The 27,881-nt window shown below is 46.4% G+C and overlaps 1 protein-coding gene across 2 annotated transcripts in view; it reads left to right on the top strand.

Moving 5' to 3' along the window:
• Rbm20 (RNA binding motif protein 20) overlaps positions 1–27,881 on the top strand; it is a 242,048-nt gene that overhangs the window by 165,271 nt on the left and 48,896 nt on the right. For both annotated transcript variants that reach the window (XM_004659350.2, XM_004659351.2), the window contains exons 2-5: positions 11,541–12,615; positions 14,339–14,400; positions 16,637–16,728; positions 17,097–17,194. In XM_004659350.2, the coding sequence (XP_004659407.2) occupies positions 11,541–12,615; positions 14,339–14,400; positions 16,637–16,728; positions 17,097–17,194 (1,327 nt within the window). The remainder of the gene's footprint in view (positions 1–11,540; positions 12,616–14,338; positions 14,401–16,636; positions 16,729–17,096; positions 17,195–27,881) is intronic.

Raw genomic sequence — 27,881 nt, 5'->3', positions numbered from 1 at the left:
AGATTTTGTACATGCTCTGCCAAATCGAGCCCTAGAGCTGAGTGTTTACAACTTAGGAGACATTCAGCTCCCAGGGACAGCAGAGGGGCAGGACCCAGGCAAGCCCCGCGCCAAGCATCACACATGACTGGATTTCGCCTTATGTAAAGATGTGTTCAAATTTGGAAAACCTTCCCTTGCCTGGTCATGAGCCTTCTCACTGGGTTACATTTTATATCTTAACGCAAAGAAGAGCCAGCATAGTCATTACTCAGTCTGGAACGCGAACTCAGTTGAACTGGGTGTGGAGTTAAATTCCTGAATTGCTCATTTGGGAAACCATTGTGTTTCTTGTGAATGAGTTTGGTTTTTATCTGGTTGGGGCGCCACGGTACCCTGGCTGTGGCTGTTGGTTCCTTCTTGTAGGTGGCTGGATGTCACCGGGAAAGAGGCTGTGCTGAGTGGCCCGTGGTCGTACTGTGGGAGCTTCGGTTGCCCCTTGTTATTCCACAGTCCTGCAAACCCGCTGTTGCCTCGTTTCGTCCCCACAGCCTTGGTTGTCACCCTCTCGGCTTTTGGAGCCCCACCCCCTTCTTTCTCCTCTCTGAGCAGCTGCCCACCCTTACCTTCTAGTCCTCCTCTCTCCAGTCGCATCTGCGTTTCCGGTCACCCTTCTGTGTCTCTAGGGGAGGTTATCTTCCTGGGCAGAGTTCCCCTGCAGCCTAGACTGAGGTTGCCAGTGATGAGGACAGCAATGACAATGACTGTACTAATGATAACAATGGTTGCCTACGGTGTGGTAAGAATAGTGCTGCGTAATATACATGCCTATTAACTCTCAGAAGGAGCCTCTAGCTATATCCACCTTCCCTTTAATCATGAGAACCATGAGCCTTACAGAGGATGAGTATTGGCCCAGAGCCCCGGTTTGCAGATGGCCAAAGCGTAATTCTTACCTTAGTTGGTACTGACTCCGAGACCTGTGTTCTGTCTCTGGAAAAAGCACCCGCCTCCCAACATACACACACGTTGTAAGGCATAACACAATCAAATTTATATGATGAGTGTTCCATTATTACAACTGAACAATGTTTACTCATTTTCCCCTGATTATTAGTGGCAACCAGATTAACCAAAAATGTGAATAATATCACTTCCTACACAGAGGACTATTTTCTGAAAGGAAAATATTTGTTCAGGTCACATAGGAAATGTCCTTTCCAATAATGTTCTGCGGATGCCTAACAGTTCACAGAGATGGCTTCTTACTTCCATGACCTTCATGCTGTAAAGTAGAAGAGTGAACCTTCTTATAAATGGGCATATTACTGAGAGGCTGAGGCAGGAAGACTGCTGTGAGTTTGAGGCCAGCATGGTCTACATCAAGAGTTCCAGGCCAGCCAGGGATATATAGCAAGACCTTGTCTCAAACAAAACACCCAAGATAAATCAATGCACTGAGGCACAGAGAGGTGAGGACTCTCTTCTGCTGTCATAGAGCTGATAAGAATCCAGTTGAGCTTGGAACCTAGGATGTCTGCTTCCTACCCCCGATTCACAAAGGACATTTCTCAGCCCCATAGACATTCACTGTGTGCTGCCTACCCTTGGTTTTGTACTTCCCTAAATAAATATAATAATAATTATCCTTCTCAGTCTTATTTTATTCAATTCTTTGGTTAAAAGTAAACATGAACCTAGGGCTTGGGGTTCAAGGACTTTCCTGAGCCCCTAACTTCCTGTTTCACAACCAGACCCCACCTCCCAATAGGCCATTCATAAGCCTAAGGACCCAGGTTGTGTTCCCTAGTACCCTCAAAAGCCCGATGCACAAGGTGGCACATATGTCTGGAATTCATTTGCAGTGGCTAGAGGCCTTGGTGTGCCCTTTCTCTCTCTCTTTCTCTCTGCCTCTCTTTCTCATAAAGACATACATACATACATAAAATATTTTTTAAAGTGTTAAGGAGTATCTAACCAATCACTGTGACTAGGAAGATATGGCTAACCAAGGGAATGTGTTGTGACCAGCCTGGTCTGAGACACATGGGCACTACTTTTTCCATTTCACAGATGAGGACATTCTGAGGGTAGTAAACGTTGAGTAAAGTTCCTCTAATCTCAGGTCCACTAACAAGCAGATGGAAGCCCAGATCTCTGACCCCAGCCCATCCTCTCACTGTCTGATATGTACCACTGATGCATCTACATGGGCTTGATAAGTCTAGAACCTGTTTGAGTCTTTGCTCAGAGTTTAGGGATAGACTTCAAATGAAAATTTGCTAAGACTTTTGAAATCGATGTTGTGAACCTGTCCCTGCTGCCTTGAGCTCACCTCGGTCAGTGTTCATTATTGTGAGCTGATCGCTCTCCCCTGCCATCTGGGCATCTTTATGTTCCCATACCTGGCAGCTTTGCCTGGCTCCTGACAGATGCTCAGCCCATGTGGGCTGAAGGCATGAACTCCTTAGGACCCATATGGTCCTTAGATGGAGCCCTGGACCCCATGTACATCACACTCTTCTTCCCACACTGGATATATTGCAGAACAAAAACCTTGCTGGGTGTGTTTTAAGTCGACTTCAGTGATGGGCTCTTAGGAGCTCTGGGTCTCTGCTTGGGTAGGTGTTGAGTGTCTGCAGGGTCTGTCTCCTTCACCCTGGAGCTGCTTGTCAGGCTCCCCATGGAGCAGCATTCCTGCTCCTCTCCCCAGTTCCTCTGTGGTTTCGTCTGGGCCTTGGCTGAAATGTGAGGGGTGGTTTATTTCCTTGGGTCTCGCTACCTTCTGAAAAAGACAAACATCCTCCAATGGAGAGTGAAGTTAGCATAGATTAAATGGGGTAAGTGTTATTAATTTAGGGAGAATTTCATGGATGTAACCCTCTTTTAGCCAAAGACTAGTGGGAGCTTGACACTGGAGTGCATCATCTTTGTCTCCTTAGGATCTGACCTGATTCCCAGTTCCAGATATGGGTTCCTTTCCACTGAGTGGATCTCTTAGCCAATCAAAAAGCCACCAAGGCTCAGGGAATTTTGCAAAAGAGAGGGAAGAAAGATTGTAAGAGCCATAGATTGGGATGTACTACCCAGAGGCATTGCCTCCCCCCGATAAGTGACTACTGCTCCCACAACACATAACCCACTGAGGGGGGCCCCAGTGCAATGGGGGCAGGGAGGAGGGAAAAGATCATACCAACACATGATGTATCCATACAAAGTATGTCCTTAATATTAATGTTACTTTTAAATTTATTTTGAGAGAGGGGGGAAGGAGAGAGAAAGAGGCAGGAAGAGAGAGAGAAAGAGAGAGAGAATGGGCACACCAGGGCCTTCAGCTACTGCAAACAAACTCCAGATACATGCACCCCATTGTGTGCATGTGCAACATTTTGCACACTTGTGTCACTGTGTCTGATTTACGTGGGACCTGGAGATTTGGGCAGGAGTTCTTAGGTTTTGCAGGCACATGCCTTAACTGCTAAGCCATCTCTCCAGCCTATTCTTAACATTAAAATTAAATTAAAACCTTTCTGGATTTCAAGTATCCTAACTGCTTTTCTTTTGCTCCTCCCCCTCCTGCCTTCTCCCTCTCCCCTTCTCTCTATCTCTGCCCCTCTCCTTGCCTCTCTTCTTTTCACTTGCTCTTCTCTCTTTTCATTTTCACTTTCTCTTCTCTTTTCTTTTTTCTTCCTTCCTCTCTTTCTTTCTGTCTGTCTTTTTTTCAAGATAGTGTCTTGCTCTAGCCCAGGCTGACCTGGAATTCATTATGTAGTCTCAGGCTGGCCTCAAACTCTCAGTGATTTTTCTAACTCTGCCAACCAAGTACTGGGGTTGAAGGCATGCACCACCACGCCCGGGATCACTGTGTAGCTCTGGCTGATCTCAAGCTCACAGGAGTCCTCCTGCCTCTGCTGCTAAGTGCTGGGATTGCAGGAATGGGCTACCATGCCCAGACCCAACTCACTTCTTCTGGCCAAATACTAATGCACCATTGCATCTCGCTTGGAACAATGAAAAGTGAAAGTGTTCGGGATTAACCACGGGTGCTACCAGGCTGGGACAGCTGTCCCACTCTCCCCGTGAGAACAATAGAGAGCACCTCATTTCCACACAGTGCAATCGAATCACTAGGGACAGTTGTCTTTTCTAAATTGCTTAGATCTTCCAGCATTCTACGGGTAACTATTTCTTCACGTTGTAGTCTAGTTTTAAAACTCTTCAGGGAAATACTGCCTTAATTAAAAAAAACAAAAAACAAAAAAAAAAACCTTTCTAAACAAACAGAGAACCAGCGTTTTTAATCTAATTATACACTGTGAATTCTTTGTAACAATTAATGGCTCAGAAATGAAATCTCAGCCCTGGGGCAGTTCAGCCTCACAGTGGCCTGGGTGAATCAGAGCACGCAGTCTGCTGCATTCTTCTGGGACTGTGGATCAGGCTAGGGTGATTGTGTGACAGACAGCACCATCACTGTGGGCCAGCTATGTAGCCCACAGTGCCATTCTCCCTCCTTCCCAGATCCCAGGAGGCCTGCCAACACGGCTGTAAACGCGGCCGCTAGCTGCACATGGTTTCGGGGAGATCTGTAGTCCTGGGCCACCCACTCCCTAGACAGGAGTTTTCACGCAGCCATTGTTACCGCTGGAGCTTGGGATGGGGCAGGGTTGTAGAAAAGACCAGAATTTTCCCTTCGCACTCAGTGAGTGACTTGCACAAGTGAAGTACTCAGTACCTCTCTGAATGGAGGTGTGAACAGAGTCGTTTTGAGAGAGACAGTCGAGAGGCTTTTCAGAGAGACAAGACCATTCTCTCAGTCCCTGGAAGCTGGGTTTGATGATCTGGATTACAATTAAGATATTGACTACCAGCTGTCGATGTGGTTTAGGACAAGTCAATTTCTCTGCGTACTTATTAAGAGGTGGGATGAGTTGATCCCTAAGAGTCTGTAGCTCTTCTCTGTATGCTGTATGCTGTCTGGGTGCTGGAAGCTGAGGTTTTGCTGCCTGGGTAGCCTTAGCCCTTGGCGAACTCCCAGAGGCTCTGTGGATCCCTACTCAGGTGGTCTGCACTCCTGAGGGTCCCTGGCAGTGTCAGATATGCCCACAATATGCAGTCACTCCATGCCCACCTCTTTAAATGGAATAGCCCTTCATATCTAAATTTCTTGAGGGTGGGGATTGTATTCATTTCCTGTTGGCTGCTGATACAAATCACCAACATTTAATAGCTTTCACAAGTCCAAAATCAAAATCAGTCACTAGGTCTAAAGTCATGGTCTAAAGAGCTAGTTTTTTTTTTGTTTTTTGTTTTTTGTTTTTTTAGTTTTTGGACTAAGTTTCCAAGGCTGCCTGCATTTTCTTGGCTCACGACCTCTTCCTCCACTTTTAAAGCTAGCAGCACAACCGCTTCTCTCATTCCTCATATTGACCTCCATCTCTATATGGTCTGTCTTTCTCTACCTCCAGCCTCACCTGTCTTCTCTCTGATCAAGTTTCTTAGTTTAACCGTACCTGCAAAGTCCTCTTTACCAGGTAAAGAAACACAGATTCTACGAATTGGAACATGAACATATTTGCTAGATCATGATCCGATTATCCACTCAATGTCGAAACCTGTAATTAAACAGAGAGAAGTGAGCTGAAATGCTTATACTACAGTGGGGTGCCTGCTTGTGTGTTTAGCTGTGCATCAGCAAATTCCATTTATTTTGCTCTTTGTTAAAAATATTTTTAATTTAGTTATTTTCAAGGAGAGAGAGAAGGAATGGGCACGCCAGGGCCTCTGGCTGCTACAAACTCCAGATGCATGCAGTACTTTGTGCATCTGGCATTATGTGGGTCCTGGAAGTTGAACCCAGGCTGTTAGGCTTTGCAGGCAAGTGCCTTATCTGCTTGGCCATCTCTCCAGCCCATGTTCACCTTTTCAAACTGTTCAAGACTTTACTCACAGAAATGTGCACACGAAAGAAGCGGCCACATCTCACAGCCACCGGGTTCTGGTACGACACAGCCATCAACCTCCTTCTTCATTCTGTTCGCAGCTGTCAGCCTCCGAGTGTGCTGGGAAAATGCAAGAATCTCTGAGACATACTTGATTATTATTTTAGAGCTTGATTTTTCACCGAAATGGGAAAGAGTAACAAAGACATTTTTTCTCTGGTCTAAAATATGTTTTGTACTTGTATCTGAGTGTGGGTGTGCCTGATGTTCTAAGGACTCTCTTCAAACAAAACAGTAAAACTGCCCATGAAGATCTGCTGCATGATTGGGCTATGCATCTAAATGTCAAGCTATTAACTTCATTTATTCTCTCTCTCTCTTTGTTTATGCGTGTTTGTATGTGCAGGTGCACACACGTGTGTGGTGTGTATATATGTATGGGCACATGTGTCATGTGTGCATGTAGAATTCAGAGGACAGCATTGATTTTTCTCTTGTTGCTTTGCTGCTACGAATGCCGGACTGGCTGGTCTGGAAGCTTACAGATCCTCCTGTCTCTGCTTCCCATTCCTGCAAATGCTCTGGGATTGTGGATGCAGGTGCTGCTTGCTTCCACTGTGTCATGGGTTCTGGTTGTCAGACTTGCACCATAAGTGTCCTTAACCACTACGCAGTCTCCCCAGCCCTTCTCCTCCCCGCCCCCTTTTTTTTTTTATTAAGATAGTGTCTCATGTAGCCTAGGCTGGCCTAATGTCCTTTGTAACCAAGACTCACCTTGAACTACTGATTATCTGTGGAGTACAGGCATACACCACCCTCATACAAGCTAGGGTATGAACTCCTACACACTGAAGACTTTAGGGGACCTGGGGAGGTGATTGGTAAAGTGCTTGCTGTGCAAGCATGAAGACTGAGCTCAGACCCTCGGCTCCCACGTAAAAGCTGGGCAGCGCAGGCCTGTGAACCCGGTGATAGACAGGGCAGCCTCTAGGGCTTGCGGGCCAGCTAGTCTAGCCAAACTGGTAAACTCTGGGTTCAGGGAGAAAAGGCACATCAGCAAATAAGGTGGAAAAAAAATAAGGTGGAAATGATTGAGGAAGACACACACATACCAAACATGCCAAAAAAAAAAAAAGGGATTTTTTTTTTCCTTAATAGAATAATCTTTTGCTCATCCACAACTTGGGTTTAAAAGAGATATTCAGCACTGATGAGTCATATGTTGAATGAAGAAAGACCGTGTTAGGCAAAACACAAGTTAGGAAGAAAATCTAGTTATAGGTTTGGTTTCTTGTTGGATCTGAACAGACAAGTTCTGTGATGCAGCCACCTCCGAAAAGTGTGTGTTTCCCACTGCTGGTCTAACTCAGCATGACTGCCTTTTCTAGACGGGAAGATGGTGCTTCTCATATAGAACTTTTTGTTTGTTTGTTTTGTTTTTTTCCAAGGTAGGGTTTCACTCTAGCCCAGGCTGATCTTGAACTCACAGCAATCCTACCTCTGCCTCCTGAGGGCAGGGATTAAAGGCATGCACTGCCATACCCTGTTTCACGTAGACTTTGTAAAAACTTTTTTTTTTGTTGTTATTTTTATTTAGTTGAGATTGAGAGACAAAGAGGCAGATGGAGAGAGGGAGAGAGAATGGGCACACCAGGGCCTCCAGCCACTGCATACAAACTCCAGACACGTGTGTCCTCCTTGTACATCTGGCTAAGGTGGGGCCTGGGGAATCGAGCCTCAAACCAAGGTCCTTATGCTTCACAGGCAAATGCTTAACCACTAAGCCATCTCTCTAGCCCTCACGCAGACTTAAAAGTCAAAGGGGGACCCTCCAGCAAGCACCCCATTCAGCCCAGAATGTAAGGTTAGAAAATAGAGCTGACGTCTCTGGGAAAAACAAAACCAACTTTGTCTTCCCCTGGTCATGGAAACCACATTGGCACCTCATTATCGCCTTGTTAGTAAGGACAGTCTGTGTGGTGGACAAACCTGGGACGAAGGGTTGGCTCTGTGTGGTCAGGGTTTTGAGTTAAGCTTAATTGCTCTTCTAAAGTCCAGCTACTTAATACGACCCAAGTCAAAAAATTTTTTTTAATTTTATTTATTTATTTGAAAGCGACAGACACAGAGAGAAAGACAGGTAGAGGGAGAGAGAGAGAATGGGCGTGCCAGGGCTTCCAGCCTCTGCAAACGAACTCCAGATGCGTGCACCCCCTTGTGCATCTGGCTAACGTGGGACCTGGGGAACCGAGCCTCGAACCGGGGTCCTTAGGCTTCACAGGCAAGCGCTTAACCGCTACGCCATCTCTCCAGCCCCCCAAGTCAAAATTTATCATCAGGGCTGGAGGGATGGCTTAGCGGTTAAGGTGTTTGCCTACAAAGCCAAAGGACCCAAGTTCGATTCCCCAGGACCCACATTAGCCAGATGCACAAGGGGGCACATGCATCTGGGGTTAGTTTGCAGTGGCTGGAGGCCCTGGAGTGCCCATTCTCTCATTCTCCCTCTTTCTCTGTCAAATAAATAAGAATAATTTTTTAAAAAATTATCATCAGATGGCCCTTTCTCTCATATTCTTGCTTGCATAAACAATTAGTGCCTCCCGACTCTGTTGCTGCCACAAGACTGGCACTGTGCCATGCTCTACCAGTTGGCTGCCCCCTTCAAAGGAGAAAAGGTCAATGACACCTTTAACCCCAGTCCTCCCTTTCCTGTGTTAAAATGCAGCTGGCTTGCTCTGCACTCTGAGCTCAGCAGGACTGCTAGCAGGGCGGCTCTTGAACAACTCACAGAAAGTTTTTGATTGTCACACAAATGGGAACCAGTAACAAAGTCGTTTTTATCTGGCTCTGCAGTATGTTTTGTACTTGTATTTGAGTGTGGGTGTGCCGGGTGTTCTGGAATCTCACTTTAAACAGAACAGGAGAACAGCCCAGGAGGATGGATGTATGGATCAAAGAGCACCTAGAACCTTGAGCACTATTACTGGGTTGTTTTTTTTTTCTCCTCCTCAAAGCCTGGTGGGAGTTTGCATCCCATGTGCTCTTGGCCCCGTCCTCACCAACAGCGAGTGTGCAGAGCAGGTTACCAATCTCCCTCAGCTGCATGTAGGTTCTTGCCTCGCACGTTTGGGATAACAGTGACCTATCCTTCTGGGTGTGGTGGCGCACGCCTTTAATCCTAGCACTTGGAAGGCTGAGGTAGGAAGATTACTGTGAGTTCCAGGCCAGCCTGAGACTCCATAGTGAATGCCTGGGCTAGCGTGAGACCCTACCTAAAAAAAACAAACAAAACAAAACAAAACAAAAACTATACTATGGAATCGAAAGAGCTACACATGGCACACAGGAGCATCACAACATTACAATCATGAGGAAAATGTGAGCGTCTCCCCCACTCCTTCCCTCCCCCCCCCCCCCCGCCAGGCAAACCTAAATGGAAGATCTTTTTCCTCAAAGCAGCTCCAAAGGGAGGGAGTTGTGGTGTGCCAGCCTCCAAAATGAGATTTGTGTGCTGTGCCACACACTTCTCTTGTCTGGTTGTCTTTCCTCCCTGGAGCCCACCCCCAGCCTTCTCTTTTCCACCTCATTATGTCATTAGATTTCGCAGAGCAGAGCAGGTGACAGTGCAGGCCAACCAGCCCCAGCTGCGCCCCTCTCCGCGCTCCCCTTAAGGAGCGGGCTGGTGTGCAGCCGGCAATCCACACCAATCCCCATGGCAAATTCCAGTCCCCTTCTTCCCCTTCAGATGTCTTGGAATTCCAGTTCGCCAGCATCCCAAACACATTTCCTGATTATACCCGCTTCCTGTAAGAAGAACTTAAGACCCAGAAAATATGATTTACCCAAGAGCCTTGACTGTGGTAACTACACATCACTGACTTTCTGGGAAAGTCTCTTTCACTTATAGAAGATATGCTTTCATATGGGTCTAGAAAACAATATAACCAACCTACGTAGGTCACAGGAAAGTTGTGGCAGACAGAATTCCTCCCCATAAGATTCTGTGACAGCAGACCACCACCTACTACCTCCAATTTAGATTTTTCCATTGGTAAGGTTGTGGTTATTCTGTATACTACTGGGATTAAGAGCTGGGTTGTTATTCTTGGATGTTAAATGAGGATTACTGAAACTGTGTTTGCCACAAATATACATACAACTCCTTCTGGAATTTTGAAGCCTGCTCCCCCTACCAACATTGGAACACATGTCATTACGTTTGTTTGCATTTTGTTTTGTAACAAACAATGTGGTTTATCATAGTCAGGATGGTGTTGATCATTGGCAATGCTGAGGTATGGTGAAGAGGTAGAAACCCAAATAGGATTCAGTATGTTTGAATGATTGTTATCTTAGGTATGGCATGGGACACAAGTTTTTGAATATGTTCAATGTTACAATAATAAAGTAGAAAGTTAAACACCAACAGTAAATGATTATATAATATCTCATTATGTAGATCTATCATGATTTATTCAGATCAATGATTACATAGTATCTCATTACATAGATATATCACAATTTACTCAGATCAAGCTTCAGCTCCCTGCTACTGAGTTTGGACTTTTAAGAAATATTATATTAGACATTTTTAGGTATCAGATTTTTTCTTAGGATACCTTTATACAGTTGAATCATTGAATGAGAGAATATGGCTGTCAAAGTGCATATTCCTGACTACCTTTGATCAAAACTGTATGACTTTAGAGTATAATTGACATCATTTCTTTTCCTTTGTTTTGAGACAGGGTCTATCCTGCTTAGCTTGGAACTTTCTATGTTGACCACACTTGTCTTCAACTTGAGCCATTCCTCCTGCCTCTGCCTTTCAAGTGGTGACATTACAGGCATGGGCACCACATCCAGCTAATCCTATGTCTCTTCTATTTTATTTGTTTGTTTTTCTTTTTTGAAGTAGGGTCTCACTTTAGCCCAGGTTGACCTTGAATTTACTCCATTGCTCCAGGCTGGCCTGGAACTCACAGCAGTCCCCTAACTTCCTAAGTCCTGGGATTAAAGACATGCACCACCATGCCTGGCCTTTTCTACTTTACCTCCCCAACACTGAATATTGGGTTTTTGTTACTACTCTTCTTATTTTTTTAATATTAGCAATTTTGCCATGCAGCTGTTGTTTTGATGGTTATATCTAATTATCAAGGAGACTAGCATTCCGTCTTGTCTTTGTTTTCTAGAGTATCTGTTTTTTTTTTTTTTTAAATATTTACTTATTTGTAAGCAGAGAGCAAGAAGAGCCAGTGAGTGAGAGAGACAGAGACACAAAGAGAGACACACACACAATCTGGGCATATCAGGGCCAACCTCCAGACACATGTACCATTTTGCGCATCTGGTTTTATGTGGGTACTGGGGAATTGAACCAGGACCAACAGGTTTTATGAGCAAGTGCCTTTAACTGCTGAGCTGTCTCCTTAGCCCCAGGTGTTTTGTTTTGTTTGTTTTGTATGTGTGAGCACTGGGGTTCACAGTCACTGGTCTGTAGGACCTATTTAGGAGGGTCTTGCTTAAGTAGTAGGAAGGGTCACTGCTCGGCACCAACAGCCCTTGGGAACCCTCACTGAAAACCCCAGTGCATTTGGATTTCTTGTCTTCCTGCAGCGCTGCCAAGCTCCTGGACAAGAACCCCTTCTCCGTCAGCAACCCGAACCCTCTGCTCCCTTCGCCTGCCAGTCTCCAGCTGGCCCAGCTACAGGCCCAGCTAACCCTCCACCGGCTGAAATTGGCACAGACAGCAGTCACCAACAACACTGCGGCCGCCACCGTTCTTAATCAAGTCCTCTCCAAAGTGGCCATGTCCCAGCCTCTCTTCAACCAGCTGAGGCATCCGGCCGTGCTCGGTGGCCCCCATGGCCCCACTGGGGCGTCTCAACATGCTGCCACCATACCCAGTGCGCGGTTTCCCTCAAACCCCATTGCCTTTTCACCTCCCAGCCAGGCGCGAGGCCCAGGGTCTTCAGTGAGCCTCCCCAGCCAGCCTCCCAGCGCCGTGATGGTGCATCCTTTCAGTGCGGTGATGCCGCAGACCCCCGCTCAGCCGGCGGTCCTCCTGGGCGTCGGGAAGGCTGGGCCCGCACCCGCTTCGGCGGGATTCTACGAGTATGGCAAAGCCAATCCTGGCCAGGCCTACGGCTCCGACACAGACGGTCACCACGGCTTCCTGCCAACTTCGGCGTCCGCCTCAGGCAGTGTGACCTATGAAGGGCACTACAGCCACACAGGGCAAGATGGCCAAGCTGCCTTTCCCAAAGACTTCTATGGATCCAGCGCTCAAGGGTCACATGTGGCAGGTGGATTTCCAGCTGAGCAGGCAGGGGGCATGAAAGGGGAGGTCGGGGTGTTGCTGCAAGGTACAAACAGCCAGTGGGAGAGCCCCCCTGGATTCTCTGGCCAAAGCAAGTCTGATCCCAACCTGTGGCCCCCGCCCCCCAGCCAGCCCTATGAGCTGTATGACCCTGAGGAGCCCACCTCCGATCGGACCCCTCCATCCTTTGGGGGCCGGCTTAACAACAGCAAGCAGGGGTTCAGCGGTGCACGACGGAGGGCCCAGGAGGAGCAGGCGATGCTGTCCATGCGGCCCCTGCAGGCTCATGAGCTGAATGACTTCCATGGGGTAGCCCCCCTTCACTTGCCACACATCTGTAGCATCTGTGACAAGAAGGTTTTTGACTTGAAGGTGAGTCGCCCAAAAGGGTCTCAGAGCCAGGCTGGATTCTAGCTGCTTGTAAGCAATGAACTCATTTGGGGGACTGGCAGACCAAACTTGGCCACCAGTACTTTTGATTATAATCATAGATAGTAGAATGCAAGGGGACTTCAGAAATGTGTCACAGTCCATCCCTTGCTTGAAGGCAGGTAAGAGATTTCTTCTGTTTACAGATGAGAAAGCAGATGTTGAGGGAAGACAGAAGACCCCACCCAGCTGTAGAGAAGGCTCAGGAACTCATTTCCTGCCTTCCTGTGGAGAGCTTTCCTCTATGGTCAGCTCGGAAGCTATAATTCCCCTAGTACATATGTTGTACTGAGTTTGAAAGGGGAGGAAGTAAGAAGTTTGGGTCAGGGGTAAGAACAGTTTTCAGATCATGCTAGAAGGCTCGTTTGCAGAACGTGCCGTGCTCGGGGCCGGGCTCAGGAGACCTCCCCAGTAGTTGTAAAGTGCTTTGCAAACAAAATCATGTAAGTATGATTTTTGCTTCAAAATGTATTGATGATGTAGCAAAATGTCCCAAAGCAGTAATAATATAATAGCAGGCTGAAGATATTGTTCAGTGGTTAAGGCGCCTACCTGCAAAGCCTAAGGACTCAGGTTTGATTCCCTCAGTACCCACATAAAGCCACACACACAGTGGCTCATGCATTTGGAGTTTGCTTGCAGCAGCTGGAGGCCCTGGTGTACCCATCCTTTCTCCTACCCCTCTCTCTCTGCTTGCAAATAAATAAATAAAAATATTTTTTAAATGTGCTCCTAGTGAGTAACATAATAAAAAAAATAATATAATAGCTAACATAGATTGACCCTTCTGTGTGACAGGGGTACCTCTATGAGGTTCATACTGCTTTTGTTTGCTTACTATATGCTTGCTTTTTGAAATAGGGTTTCATGTATAGCCTAAGCTGCTCTTGAACTCTGATCATCCTGCCTCTCAGAGTGCTGGGATTAAAGGCATGTGTTACCATGCCCAGTTAACCAGTTAAAGTAGACACTGTTATTATCCTCATTTGGCATATGAAAAAAATTAAAGCCCATCGAGAGGAGATGACTTGATGACTTGTCCTGGGTCATTTAACTAGAAAGTGACAGTGTAGTGATTCCAACTTGGGTCTGGCCACCCCTGAGCCTGCTCCTCTGGAGAGCTCTTCTTAAACCATTGTTCCTTCATCTAGTCCTAGAGCATAACATGATGGGAATCTAGTGGGAATCACAACACAATGTGCCCTTCATCTCTGATTGGGTCACATCACTCAGACGTGTTTCTGTGACTTGGGTGGGACACACCCTCTCACCTCCATTCTTGGGGTGCTGTTGACTAGGAGCTGCTCAGGGCTTATCCCCAGGCCAGAGAGAGGTGAGTGGGGTCTCTCTGTGAAGAAGGAGGAATGAGAGGTCGGAGGAGGTGGGTCCAGAGGGGAAGAGGGACTCTGACATTCACATCTGGGCAGCCGTCCAAGATGGGTGTGAGGTGTCCAGATGAGGAACTGAGGAGGTAGGAGACACTCCTTGGGGTGTGGCAACATTATGGAGGAACAATAGCCCCTGTGAGGAGGAGCCGGAGGGTGAGAGAGACAGAGGTGTGCAGCGGGGGTGGTTAGCTCTGGGTGCTCATGACTGCCTTCAAATTCACCCTCTCCTCCCTTGGACTCCGTTCTACTTTGATCCTTTCTTTGTTCTCCTTGCCTAGGACTGGGAGCTGCATGTGAAAGGGAAGCTGCATGCTCAGAAATGTCTGCTCTTCTCTGAGAGGTAAGTGCTGTCCAGGAGAGCAGGCCCTTGCATGTGCCCAGCAAGCATCCACTGAGCACCTGACACATGTCACACTCCAGGCTGGGCGCAAAGAAACCACAGACAACCAACCAGACCAAGACACTGTCCTTAAGGAGCGTATGGTTAATGCAGACACAAGCTAAACAAATGGACAAGCGCACTAGATGGTGCTCCTGACATTAACGCCAAGCAGAAATCAGCACTGGGATGGGCCAGGAGGAGTGTGTGTGCCTGTGTGCATGTGGGCTCCGAGGTGGTCCTTGCAATCCAAACAGGACAGTTGGGTGAGACTTCACTGAGGACACCTCAGGAATGGGCAGGATGAATGCAGGGCTGTCTAGGGAAAGAATATTCCTGGCACAACTTGCAACAGGATATGAAGGTTTGAAAGGCCCACAGATGTGAAATGGGGGGGGTGTGTTCCTTAACATCCATTGTGACTAGGGCCAGACAGAGGAAAGGAGCCAGGGAAGGACCAGGCCCTTGGCTATTGTGAAGCCTTTTGGCTTAGCGGTGTGACTAGAGTTGCTAAGGGGTTAAGCGAAGGAGTGATGGGTGCAGGTCCCACTCAACAGGACACGGGGGGGGGGGGGGGAGGACAGGCCCAAGAGGCCAGTGATGAGGTGGAGAAGAGGATTTCTAGCCTCAAGATATAGAACAGACAACTGGGTTCACTGTCTCGAAATGCATGCGTTCACTTATTATTCACAATAACCAAAAGGGAACAACTGGGAGGCCCAGCAGCAGATGAACAGATAGGTGAGACGCGGTCCACTCACACAATGGATGTGGCTCAGGCTTGCCGGGGGAGGGAATCCTGACACACACCGCCATGAGCGTGCACTTGAAAACACTGTGCTGTGTGGAGCAAGCCAGGCACAAAAGGACAAATACTGGATAATTCCACACATAGGGCATATTTAGAGACAGCACCCTTGAGACAGAAAGGTGGTTCCCAGGGGCTGCAGGTTGTTCAGAATGGAGATTCAAGGTTGAAGGGGTACAGAGTTTCAGTTTTGCAAGAGGAGGTGCTCTGTGGGTGGGAGGTGGCAACTGTACTTATTGTCACTGAACTGTGCAATTAAAAGTGGATAAAACAGCAAGACTTATGTAATGTGTGTTTTATAGCAATGAAAAATAATGTTTTTATGGGGATTGGAAATGGCTCAGTGGGTAATGCTCAGTGCTTACCAAGCAACACGAGTTAAGATCCCCTTGCAAAATGCCAGGTGGGGTGATGTACACCTGTAATATCAGTGCTGGCGCAGCAGAGGCAGGAGGCTTTTCAGGCTTGCTGGCTAGCTTGTCTAGCTGAAATGGCGAGCCCCAGGTTCAGTGAGAGGCCCGGTGTCACAAGGTAAGGTGGACAGTGATCAAGTCAGATACCTGCCATCAACCTCTGCCGTGCACCTGCGCCCACATAAGCACGCAGACAGATGGACATGCCTGCACACACTCAAACACATCACACATAGCTCGTGATGTCTATAAAGGTTTCCCTTGTCTGTGTTCTTTGTTGTGGTAAAATTCACGTAAGACTCTCCATTGTAAACATGTTTGAAGTTTACGATTTAGCACAATGGGAAGGATTAACTCTATCTACCCATTATTCTCTCTCCTCTCCCCCTCACCCAGACTTTGGGAACCGCCTTTGAAACTTAGCGTAGTATTTGGAAGATTCATCCACATCATAGTGCACACTTCCTTTGTATGGCTGACTCGCATTCTCCCATATGTACATAACATGTTTTGCCCATCCGTCATCCTCTGATGGACATTTGGATTGTTTTCTCTTTGTGCCGCTATGAATAATGCTGCTGCAAGAAGTCTTGCGTGAGACTTTTAAAATTTTTTAAAAATATTTTATCTATTTATTTGAGAGAGAAGCAGAGAGAGAGAGAGAGAGAGAGAGAGAGAGAGAGAGAGAGAGAGGGAGAGAGAGAGAGGGTGGGTGTGCCAGGGCCTCCAGCCACTGCAAACGAACTCCTGACGCATGTGCTACCTTGTCCATCTGGCTGTGTGGGTTCCTGGGGAGTCAAACCGAGGTCCTTTGGTTTTGCAGGCAAGCGCCTTAACCACTAAGCCATCTCTCCAGCCCATGCATGAATTTTTTTATTCAAGCATGTTTTCAACTCTTTGGGGTCTACTTTTATGGCCCATGGTGATCTTTTGTTTAACTTATCAAAAAACTGATTCTCCTTCTCACCTCTCTCAGTGCTGGCATCCGCTGTATACTTGCTTCAGCAGAGGGGACACTGTGTACCTCCCCCAACAGCACGGCTGTTTATAACCCTACTGGGAATGAAGGTGAGTGGAGGGAGCCTTGAGGGCAGCTGTCTGCAGAAGTCAGCTACCTGCAGGTTCACTGTGTCCTCTCTTTAAGAACCAGGACTTCTCTGATGTCCGCTTCCTATGCATGTGTAAGGCAAGCAGATCCCAAGTATTAACACATGTTTGCCTGGCTGTCTGTACCCATCAGTATTCTCTGGGATAGTTCAGACCCACAGCCAATTACACTGAGCCCAGAGGTATCATTATGCAATCACTAATAAATAGGGTAAGAGGAAATTTCCAGGTTTCTCATCTCATCTTCACTTTCAAAAGTACTAATCATGGCTTTGGACGATAAAGTTCATGACTCGGTTCTTACCTGGTGTGTGTCATTTTTCACTCAGATTATGCCTCAAATCTTGGAGTGCCATACGCAGCCATTCCAGCAAGGTCCTTTGCTCAGTCAAATCCCACGTTCCCTACAGCTTCCTTGGGGACAAATGTGAGTACAAATATATAGTCTCCATTGTTGAAGGTATAACCATTAGCATCATCAAGTGTGTGCAGGCCTGAAGGTCCAGGGGAGGTTGGATGAAGCTGAAGTTATATGTTTTTCAGAAAAGTGGCTAGACAGATGCTGAGAGATGCTCATGCTATCCGACCAGTACTGGAGCACACACATGACAACCCTGCTGTCAATTCTTTGTGTGGTCAGTTTTTTTACTAGTGTCACTATGTAGCCCTGGTTGGCCTGGGACTCACTATGTGGTTCGGGCTAGGCTTGAACTTGTAATTATCCTTTTGTCTGAGCTTCCCAAGTGCTGGGATTACAGCCATGCGCTACTGTACCTGGTTTATTGCCTAAATTTTTAAAATTGAAGGCACTCACAGACTTCTCGCATTCAAGATTGATCTATGCTTTTATGCTTTGTGTGTGTGGCTTCTTGTCTGTGTGGTGGCAAGTGTGTGTTCACGTGCATAGAGAGGCATAAGTGTTGGTCCTCAGGTCCTGCCCTCTCTTCTTCCTCTCTCCTTACCTTCTCCTTCCTTCCTCCCTTCCTCCCCCCCTCCCACCCTCTCTCTCTTTCTTTCTTTCTTTTTACAATTTTTTAGAAAGGGAGAGAGAGAATCGGCATGCCAGAGTCTCAACCACTGCAATCAAACTCCAGGCACTTGTGCCACCTAATGGGCCTGTGAGAGCTTGTATATGCCTTACCTTTGTGCATCTGGTTTACATGGGATCTGGAGAGTCAAACATGGGTCCTTAGGTTTTGCAGGCAAGTGCTTTTACTGCGAAGCCATCTCTCCAGCCCCCCTTTCTTTCTGCCTTTCTTTCTTTTTCTCTCTTTCTTTCTTTCTTTCTTTCTTTCTTTCTTTCTTTCTTTCTTTCTTCTTTTACTTTTCTTCTTTCTTTCAAGACAGGGTGTTTTACTGACCTGCAGCTCACCAATTAGGCTAACCTGGCTGGCCTCCTGTCTCTACCTATCCAGCTCTGGTGTTACATACAGGTGCATATCCTCACACCCAGAATTTTTAGGTGGGCTATGGGAATCAAACTCAGGTCCTCATGCTTGTGAGAAAAACACTTTATCAAATGAGCTGTCTCCTCAGCCTCTTAAACTTTTTTTGTTTTGTAAGAATTTTTGATATCTTACTTTAGAGGATCACTTCCTATGAGAGGGTGGTTCTGAAACTTGAGCAGAAAGGGAAAGTGTATGTGACATTAAGGACTAACAGTTGCTGACCCCACAAGGAGCTAGTTGGATTTGATTTTCTTTGCCATTTTTATTTTATTTTATTTTTTGCTTATGTGTATAATGTATAATGTGGGGGGTGTGTGTGTGTGTGTGTGTATGTGATATGCACATGTATAAGCCTATGTAGAGTTCCATTCACTTGCCTGTTGTGGGGTATGCTTGCCTATGATGGCTGGAAAAAAATGTCTGGTGTCTCGCTTCATTGCTGTTTTGCCCAACCTTATTTGACCTGGAGTCTCTTACTGATTCTGAAGCTAGCCATTGTGCGTGCGTGTGTGTGTGTGCGTGCGTGCGTGTGTGTGTGTGTGTGTGTGTGTGTGTGCGCACGCGCGCATGCGCTCCTCTGCTTCCCTATGGGACTGAGGTTTACAGGTGCATGTGGCCATGCCCAGATGTTTATGTGGGTCCTGGGGATCTACCTCAAAGTGGTCTTTCAGGTATCCTCAAACCCTCATACTTACACAGGACGTGTTCTTAACCACAGAGTCATCTCTCTAGCCCCCTGGAGTTTTTCTTTTTAATGTTTTACTGACAAACTTCATACATATAGACACATATCATGATCCTAATCCCCTCCCCCACCATCGCTTTTCCCTTCCACGGAAGCCTTCCTTCCAGCTACTTTCTTTTCTAGCTTGATGTCATCATAGATGTGAAGGGTGACATAGAGATGTCTTGCTTCATGCTAAATAACACCACTATTAATTCTTCTCAGTACTTTGGCGAGTTTCAAGTTTCCCCAGTAGTTGCCCTCATCTGAAAAGAGAAACTTCTTTAACCAAAAGTGAGAGTAACCCCAGCGTGGTGGTGCATGCCTTTAATCCCAGCACTCAGAAGGCAGAGGGTGGCTGTGAGTTCAAGGCCAATGTGAGACTACATAATGAATTCCAGGTCAGCCTGGGCTAGAGCAAGTCCTTACCTCAAAACAAACAAACAAACAAATAAATGAAACAAAAAAGTGAGAGTAGCATTAATATATATGCATAAACATAAGTGTTTAGAGGGCAATTTGATGGTCATAATATATCCACTTAGCCAGACAACAGCAGTTGTGGCGTCCCTGGCCAACAACTTGCTAGAAGGTATTCCCACCTCTGGCACTGAAATATTCCTATAATAATCTATGGCTTTGGGCACAACATTATCCACCCCCACAGGATACGTCTTTTTTATTAGTTATGGACATACTCAGTGTGTAAACAGCACACGTTGGTACCACCCTTACCCTCATCCCTGTCCCCCCCCGTCTCCTGGAAGGGACCCTCCTCATTGGGGCTGCTGGTTATCCCATGGGGATTGCCCCATGGGGTACTTCTGACCAAACTATTCAATTTGTATATAATCTAGCAAAGAAGCAGGTTTCCATATGGCTTCTTCATGACATTTTTAATCTCAGTTACTCCCCTCCTCCATCCCCTCCCCTGACCCCACTTTAACTATTTCACCCCCAGAATTAAGTCCCTCTAGTATACTCTCCCCTTAGCCCCTCCCCTCGTCCCTTCCTCATGGCCCCCTTTGTCCTTCTTTCTTCTGTACGGTTGTGACAGCTCTTTCTTTAGATTCCAACCCTTCCCTGTGAGTTCTCCTCTGCATGCACTCTCCCCCTCCCCTGTCACAAGGAAGGTGGGTGGGAGTCAAAACCTGCTGTAAAGCAAAATTCCCCAGGCACAGCCCTGCTAGGGGGCGCCTGTCCAGGGCTGCAGCTCTGCAGGGGTCCCCATGGCCGCTGAGTGCAGCTGCGGCCGCTTTCCCTGCTCACGAGCTGCCCTGGCACTCCTCCACGCACGTGCTGTCCCCGCCACGGGAGTGGGGGATCCGTGCAAAATATGAGAAAAGCCAGCCTGACAGCGCAGCTTCTGGGCCCTTGGGGAGCGAATGAATGGCGAGATGGGGAGCCAGACGTGAGGCCCACCTCGCCCAGGTTTCTGCTGACCCATGGCTGTTTATCCGTGATAGCGAGTAGGAGAACTCTGGCAAACAGTACCGGTCTGGAAGCCCGTGTTTTGGTCAAGTAGAATTTTTGTTTCATTTACTTTTGTTTGAGGTGGGATCTCGTGTAGCTTAGGCTGGCCTGAATACGTAGATGAGGATGACCTTGAACTGCTGACCCTCCTGACTGTACCTCTCAAGTACTGGGATTAGAGGTGTGCACCACCGTGCCTGGTTGTCAAAGAGAATTTTTTTAAAAATGTATTGTTTATTTTTTCAGGGTTTTATTTATTTTTTTATTGACAGTTTCCATAATTATAGACAATAGACTATGGTAATTCCCTCCCTCCCCCACTTTGCCTTTGAATCTCCACTCTCCATCTTATCCCCTCCCCTTCTCAGTCTCTTGTTTTGATGTCATTTTATGTATTTTTAAAAGAGCTTTCTTCTTTAATATTTAGAGCATTTTTATTTATTTATTTGAGAGTGACAGAGAAAGAGGCAGAAAGAGCGAGCGAGCGAGCAAGAGAGAGAGAGAGAGAGAATGAATGGGTGCGCCAGGGCCTCCAGCCACTGCAAATGAACTCCAGATACATGCACCCCCTTGTGCATCTGGCTAACGTGGGTCCTGGGGAATGGAGCCTCGAACAGGGGTTCTTAGGCTTCATAGGCAAGTACTTAACCACTAAGCCATCTCTCCAGCCCCATTTTATGTATTTTTGTCAAAGAGAGTTTTTTGTTTCCCTCACACAATCTCATCACTGAGAACCATGCCTAGGTCAGTGGTAGCCTTGGGTCAGCCCCAGGAGAGTACTGTCCTTGTGAGGCTCAGATGGACAGAGTGTGTGGTAACGCTTTGCACACTGTCCTGTATGTGAGACGTAATAGTGACTGTTGGTGAGCAAAGACCCCTTAGCTCCACAGTGGTGGGAAAACCCTTCTAGTCAAGGTTGGCCCCGTCAGCTAGCTCTGTGACTGCGGTGACTGAGGGTGGGTCGTGGTACCAGTGTCACCTTGCACCACTCTGCCTACCAGTCATCCCTGCTTCTTTTTAGATTGTGTGTGTGTGTGTGTGTACATGCATGTATTCATGTCTGCACATGTGGGTCTCTGTGCATCCAGGTGCACATGCATGTGTGTGTGGAGACCAGAAGTCAAGGCTGGGGGTCTTCCTTCATCACTCTCCACTTGTATTCTTGGAGGCAGAGTCTCTTGCTGAACCTAGAGCTCACTGATATGATTAGACCAGGGAGACAGTGAGCCCGAGGTCGTCCCTGTCTCCACCTCCCTGGAACTGCGGTTACAGATGCGTGCCGTGACACCTGGCATTTTACAGAGGTGCTACGGATGCAAACTCTGGTCCTTATGCCTACACAGCAAGCCCTTTACCCAGTGAGCCATCTCTCCAGCCTCCTTAGATGTTTGGAGGTTCCCATGAAAGCACCTTCAATGACACACAAGCCGGACAAGCACAGGCAATGGGATGGCCTGTGTGGATGATGATGCTGATATTGTTAATCCTCAAAAGCTCTGATGCAACTTCCTCTGAAAGGTGCAGAGTTTACCTAAAACATTTTGCTTTCTACATAGGAAGTGAGCAGGTGATGGAGGTCTAGACATTATAGAATGATAGTAATGACAGCAAACATTTCTGTGGTGCTTAATGTGTTCTTAGCATTTTCATGTCATATTAGCTCATGTAGTCCTCCAGACAATGCCATGAGGTGGGTGCTGTATTATCCTTACCATACGTTTGAGAACTCGAGGCCTAGCAAGACTTAGTGCCTTATCTAAGGCCATGTAACTGGTGAAAGGAGGTGGTTTGAAGCCAGGCAAACTGGCTCTGGGAGCCTCGGTTTTTACCACTGAACCAAGCTGCCCGCCATGCTTTGAGGACCTCAGAGCTCTCTTGCTCGTTAAGATTCTTCTCCTTAGCAAGTCCCTCTCCCTTTTGCATATGGCCTCCCCATAAATGGTTCCAGGGAATATGAAAGCTACCTTGCTCTTCAGCCAGCCATGGAGCAAGGCGAAAAGACCAGTCACTTGGGACATCCAAATTCTTCTGCGTGAAGGCAGCACTTCCCAAGATGAACACAGGCTGCTAGAGGCATTCCCTATAGACGCCACAGAAGGGGAGAAGCATCACTTCGTTGGCTTATCATCATAAATTTTGTTCAGTCTTGCTGGTCACATGTACCTTCCTGAGGATATGTGGAGGCAAGGACAAAAACCTGTCCAGGCACTTCCCGCATTTAACATTGCTTTGCTCTGTATCCTTCTGTTAGATTCTAGAATCAGGGTAGCCACTTCTGGCAGATGGAGTTGAAGGCACGTAGAGTTCTTTTTTGAAAAACCTGAAATACAAAAATACTGACATTAGCAGAGAAGCTGAGAAATTAATGCACTGCTGAAAAATATTTTGTAACTTATTGTTGATTTCTCCCCGCCACCTACAAATACTGACCTTCAAAGACAAGCAGATACATCAGAAGGTGGGTACTGTCACTGAAAGAGACTTTGCCAGGTTCCAAGAAGGACCATGAGCTTTTTTTGCATAGTATACATTTCTCTTGCCTTACTGCTTATTGCAAAAATTCACATGGAGACACAATCCTGAGTGTGGGCGTGAAAGTGCCCCTTGGAGATCCCACAGGGGCTGCGATGCTTTTTCCTCTATTAGCATACCCTAATCATGTGCCAACATCTGGTTTAATTTTTTTTTTCTGATTCTGTTTCCATACATCTTTTCAAGAAAACATTTTGTGGAACAAAACCAGGTATAGCCAGGACCTTGCCGCTGGCCGACTACTATTGTTTGTAGAGCAAAGAACAGTCATTGTGTCTAAATCTCCCTGTTTTTCAGCAGAACAAAGCGACACAGGGCTGAAGGACTGAGGAACATACCAAATGCCACAAAATCTAAAACCACCACAAAAACCATCTGTCACCACCACGGGCCCTTTTGGCAACAGCTGGGCTGAATTTAGACTCCTCTTGTCTCTGCTGGAGTCCAAACTTCTCCTCTCCAATTATGTTTTGACAGAGACGGGACACTGGAGTGACAGTTGTATGCTGTGTTTGCTATTGGAACATGATTTGTGTGTGTCCCCAGTCTCTCCCACCCCAGCCAGGGTCCCCTTTCACTTGGGCTATGCCATTTGACAGAGCCGAGGTGTCTTCTCCTTGGCCCGCTGAGTCGTCATAAACAGAGTAATCAGGTTTCTTCAAGGGACCGTCTGGACCTTCTCAGGCCATAAATAGTTTCTTTGCGCCTGTCTAAGATGTGTTTTGCCCGTGACTGTCCCCACAAAACCACCTTGAAGTTTTCACAGCCACCTTCGTGTTTATGTAGTGCCTGATACAAGTGGACTTCACTGGCTTGGGACGAGGCACAGTTTTAAATTGTTGTCTTTCGCATCAATACACTTACTTGGATGAAGAAAGTCACCGGGACCGAAGGAAACATAAATGTCTGTAGAAAGCCAGAAGTTTAAGTCACAGGTTGTCCCACAGATTGCTGGCTGTTTCTAGAACATTTGTCTGTCCTGCTTGACATTCCACGTCCACGGCTCAGAGCAGACCAGTGTCCTGACGTCTTTGAGCATGAAGGCAGTGATGGTGCCTGTCCTGTTTGTTGCCTCAACACTATAGCTCTCATTTCTCTGCCCCTCAGCAAGAGAGACCTGCTACATTTTCAAAGAGAGGAGATCTGGATAGGTTTTATTTTCTAGGTTCTTTTTCTTTTCTTTTTATTAATCTTTGATTTTTAATAAGATATTTTATATCCCCCTTTTTGTTTGTTTATTGATTGACTTTTAAAATTTTTATTTATTTATTTTGGGGGGAGAGAGAGAGAGAATGGGCATGCCAGGGCCATTAGTCATTGTAAACGAACTCCAGACACATGCACCACCTTGTGCATCTGGCTTACATGGATCCTGGGGAATTGAACCTGGGTCCTTTGGCTTCACAGGCAAATGCCTTAACTATTAAGCTATCTCTCTAGCCCCCCCTTTTTTTGAGGCAGTGTCTCACTGTAGCCCAGGCTGACCTAGAACTCATTCTGTAGCTCAGGATGACTTCAAACTCACAAAAATCCTCCTACCTTAGCCTCCTGAGTGCTGGGATTAAAGGCATGAGCTACCATGCCTGGCTTATGTTGACTATTGTTTTTCTTGTTGCAAAAGTAATACAGATATAGTCTAAAAATAATTCTAACTCTGACAGAAACATAAAAGATAGAAAAATCCTACTTTGCAAAGAAACCTGAAGGTAAACTTGTGCTCCATACAACTGTGTATCTCTAGTCAGCATACAGGTGCCTAGAGCAATATATGTAATTCCAGTCTGGCCTCAAACTCACAGTGATCCTCCTACCTCTGCCTCATGAGTGCTGGAATTAAAGACATGTGCAACCATGCCCAGTTTATAACCTTTTATATAATTTGCTATTTTTCACTTAACATAGCTCTTAGTACTTATTTTTTTAAAAATTTGACACAGGCTCTCACTGTGTTATCCAGGTTGGCCTAGTTCTTGTAAACCTTCTGCCTCAGCCTCCTAAAAGCTGTGATTTATTGGTATGTACCAACATGTCCAACTTTCTCAGTACATATTTTAAATTTCTAGACACTTTCCCATATCAAACATAAAAACCTATCTTATTTTATCACATCACATATGATCTTTTCACATTACGTCATCAAGCCTGTGGTTGATAGATTTTTCAATGAGGTCTTTTAAATATTTTATTTATTTGTCTGAGAGAGACAGTAAAAGAAAGAGACAAAGAAAGAGAGAGAGAGAAAGGAGGGGAGAGAAAGGAGGCACGAGGGCCTCTACCCACTGCAAACAAACTCCAAATGTGCCACCTTGTGCATCTGAGTTTACATGAGTCTTCGGGAATCAAACCCAGGTCCTTAGTCTTTGCAGGCAAGTGCCTTAACTGCTGAGCCATATCTCCAGCCCCTCCATGAGATCACTTATTTATTTACATATTTTCATTTTCATTTTATTTATTTAAGAGAGAAAAAGAGAGGGAATGAGGGTACCAGGGCCTCCAGTCACCACAAACAAACTCCAGACATATGTATCACCTTGTGCATCTGGCTTACTGAGGACTCAAACCTGGGTCCTTAGGCTTTGCAGGCAACATCAGCTGCTAAGTCATCACTCCAGCCCTCAAATCGATCACTTTTCAGTCACAAATCTATCACGAGTTAATTGGCCATGAGTTAAGCTCATCTTCTCCCAGACCTCATTGTCATGACATTCAGTGTGGACTGCATGACCTCCAGTTTGAACACTGCAGTGATAAAGTTGTTCAGCAGGCACACCCCCCAAGATCCCTGGACAAGGGTGGCCCCAGCAGTGAACTGACTCTAACTCAAAGCTTATGTATGCGGTAGAAGCAGATGTAGAATCCACACCCATGTGCCATTGGCCTTGTGTCTGCCATACAAAACTAGGTCATTCAGGAGGCAGGAAGATCAGGAGTTCAAGGCCAGACTCAACTTCATATAGTGTGCTTGAGGCCAGCCTAGATAAATGAGACTCTCATGAAAAGGAAAAGAAAGGGGAGGGAAGGATAGGAGAAGACAAGAGGAAGGGAGGAGAGAGGAAGGGAACGAAGAGAGGAGAAAGGGGAAAGGAAAAGAAATCAGTCAAAGAGTCAGGTTGTAGCACTGAAGTCACATACTGAAGGTCAAATCTACAAACCTATGACCTGCCGCTGCTGTGAGCCCACCAATAGGCTACGCTCACCGCCCAGGTCTGCTGCCCTGAGCCACCTCCTTATTATAAGTCTAACTTATTTGAACTGGGCCTCTTCTTTGAACTCATGCACAAAGCCTGTTTCTACATGCATACAAGGGTGAGGAAAGGTTGTATCTTCAGAGACAAGTCTGTTTGCTCCTTTCACATTTCCACCCAGCTATAAAAAATGTGTGAGGGACTTGAGAGGTCTGGGACCTGGGAACATGACCCATTAGACGCAGCATAGGAGCCCCAGCAGGAGAAAGCACCCAGCTCGGGCCTCTGATCCCATGTGGGGGCACTCAAGATTAGCGCTGGCCTGCTGAAGCCTCCTCTAGCTGAGAAAGGGTGATTGTCCCTTTAGGTTGGTAATTAGGGCTTTGGTTACAGCCCAGACACCTTAGCTCTTTTAGAGCTCTGACCTTGGCCTGGAAAGTTTCAAGTGCACCTGTCACTTTTGTGCCTCCTGGGAACTCAGCACCAGTCAGGGTGGCCGGGTGTGAACTGAGCCATCAGCACCTCACATCAAAAACTCATGTTGGTAAGATCGAGACGTTTGCCTGGAAGCCATCTGCTTTTCAGCTCCAGAGCTCATATTTTAAAATGTATTCTTGTTACTTTTAATATATTTCAAACTTACAGAAAAGTTACCAAAAAGGCATAAGGAACTTCTGTATAACTTACCCAGACTCAGTATTCTTTTATATCTCTCCCCATTCATTTCATCATCTTTTCAAGACTTCTATATCTATATACCTATAGGTCTATTATCTATATCTATCATGTACCTCTATCATCTATCTAGCCACCATCTATATATCTCTATTTATCTATCTATCTATCTATCTATCTATCTATCTATCTATCTATCTATCTATCTGACTATCCATCTATCTTCTTTAGTCAGTGAAGTCTTTTTCCCCCAAATCTCATTTTTTTCTTTTTCTTTTTTTCTTTTTTTTGGTTTTTCAAGGTAGGATCTCACTGTGGCTCAGGCTGACATGGAATTCACTATGTAGTCTCAGAGTGGCCTCGAACTCATGGCAATCCTACTACCTCTGCCTCCCGAGTGCTGGGATTAAAGGCGTGCGCCACCACGCCCGACTCCCCCCAAATCTCTTTCAAATACCTTGAAGACATTGTCCATTTCACCTCTATTTCAGCATGATTTCCCAAGAGCATGGACACCCTCTTACTTAATCACAGCAATATTTCCCCCCACTCCAAGATCATCACAGCATATCCTTTAATTGTTGGTGGAAAGAAGGAGATAAGCATTTATTTCTGGGAGCCTGTTGGAGGCCAGGCATTGTACCTAAACACTTGACTTACACTGTGGCGTTTCAAGTCTGTGGAATCAGATTTTATTCTCTTGTCTTTACAGACAAGCAAATGTGGGTTGGCAGACTGGCCCACACTTAGTTATGAGGTTGCAGAGACACAGGCTCAGGTCTGCGTCCCTCTCTCCCATTGCTCTCCCTCTGGTACCTGGTGTCTGTAATGCACACACCTGATGTAGGTGTGTTCTCCGAAAGGCCAGAGACGTGTGTGTCTTCAGCTCCTCTCAGTGTGTCTGCTGTCTCAGCCCTTTCTGGCACCATGGCAGCAGTCAGTCAGAGAAACACAGCTCATAAACAAGGCACTTCTGCTCCGACCTTATCAATAGCACTATAAAGATGAGATCACCAGCAACACATGGAAGACTGAACGGCCTTGTGGACTCGCAGGGATGAGCAGCTGATCTCATGG

The sequence above is a fragment of the Jaculus jaculus genome, chromosome 1, assembly GCF_020740685.1.
Source record: "Jaculus jaculus isolate mJacJac1 chromosome 1, mJacJac1.mat.Y.cur, whole genome shotgun sequence".
NCBI classification, from domain to species: Eukaryota; Metazoa; Chordata; class Mammalia; order Rodentia; family Dipodidae; genus Jaculus; species Jaculus jaculus.
Note: the sequence above shows the minus strand (reverse complement) of the source record. Positions and strands in the feature narration are given on the sequence as shown.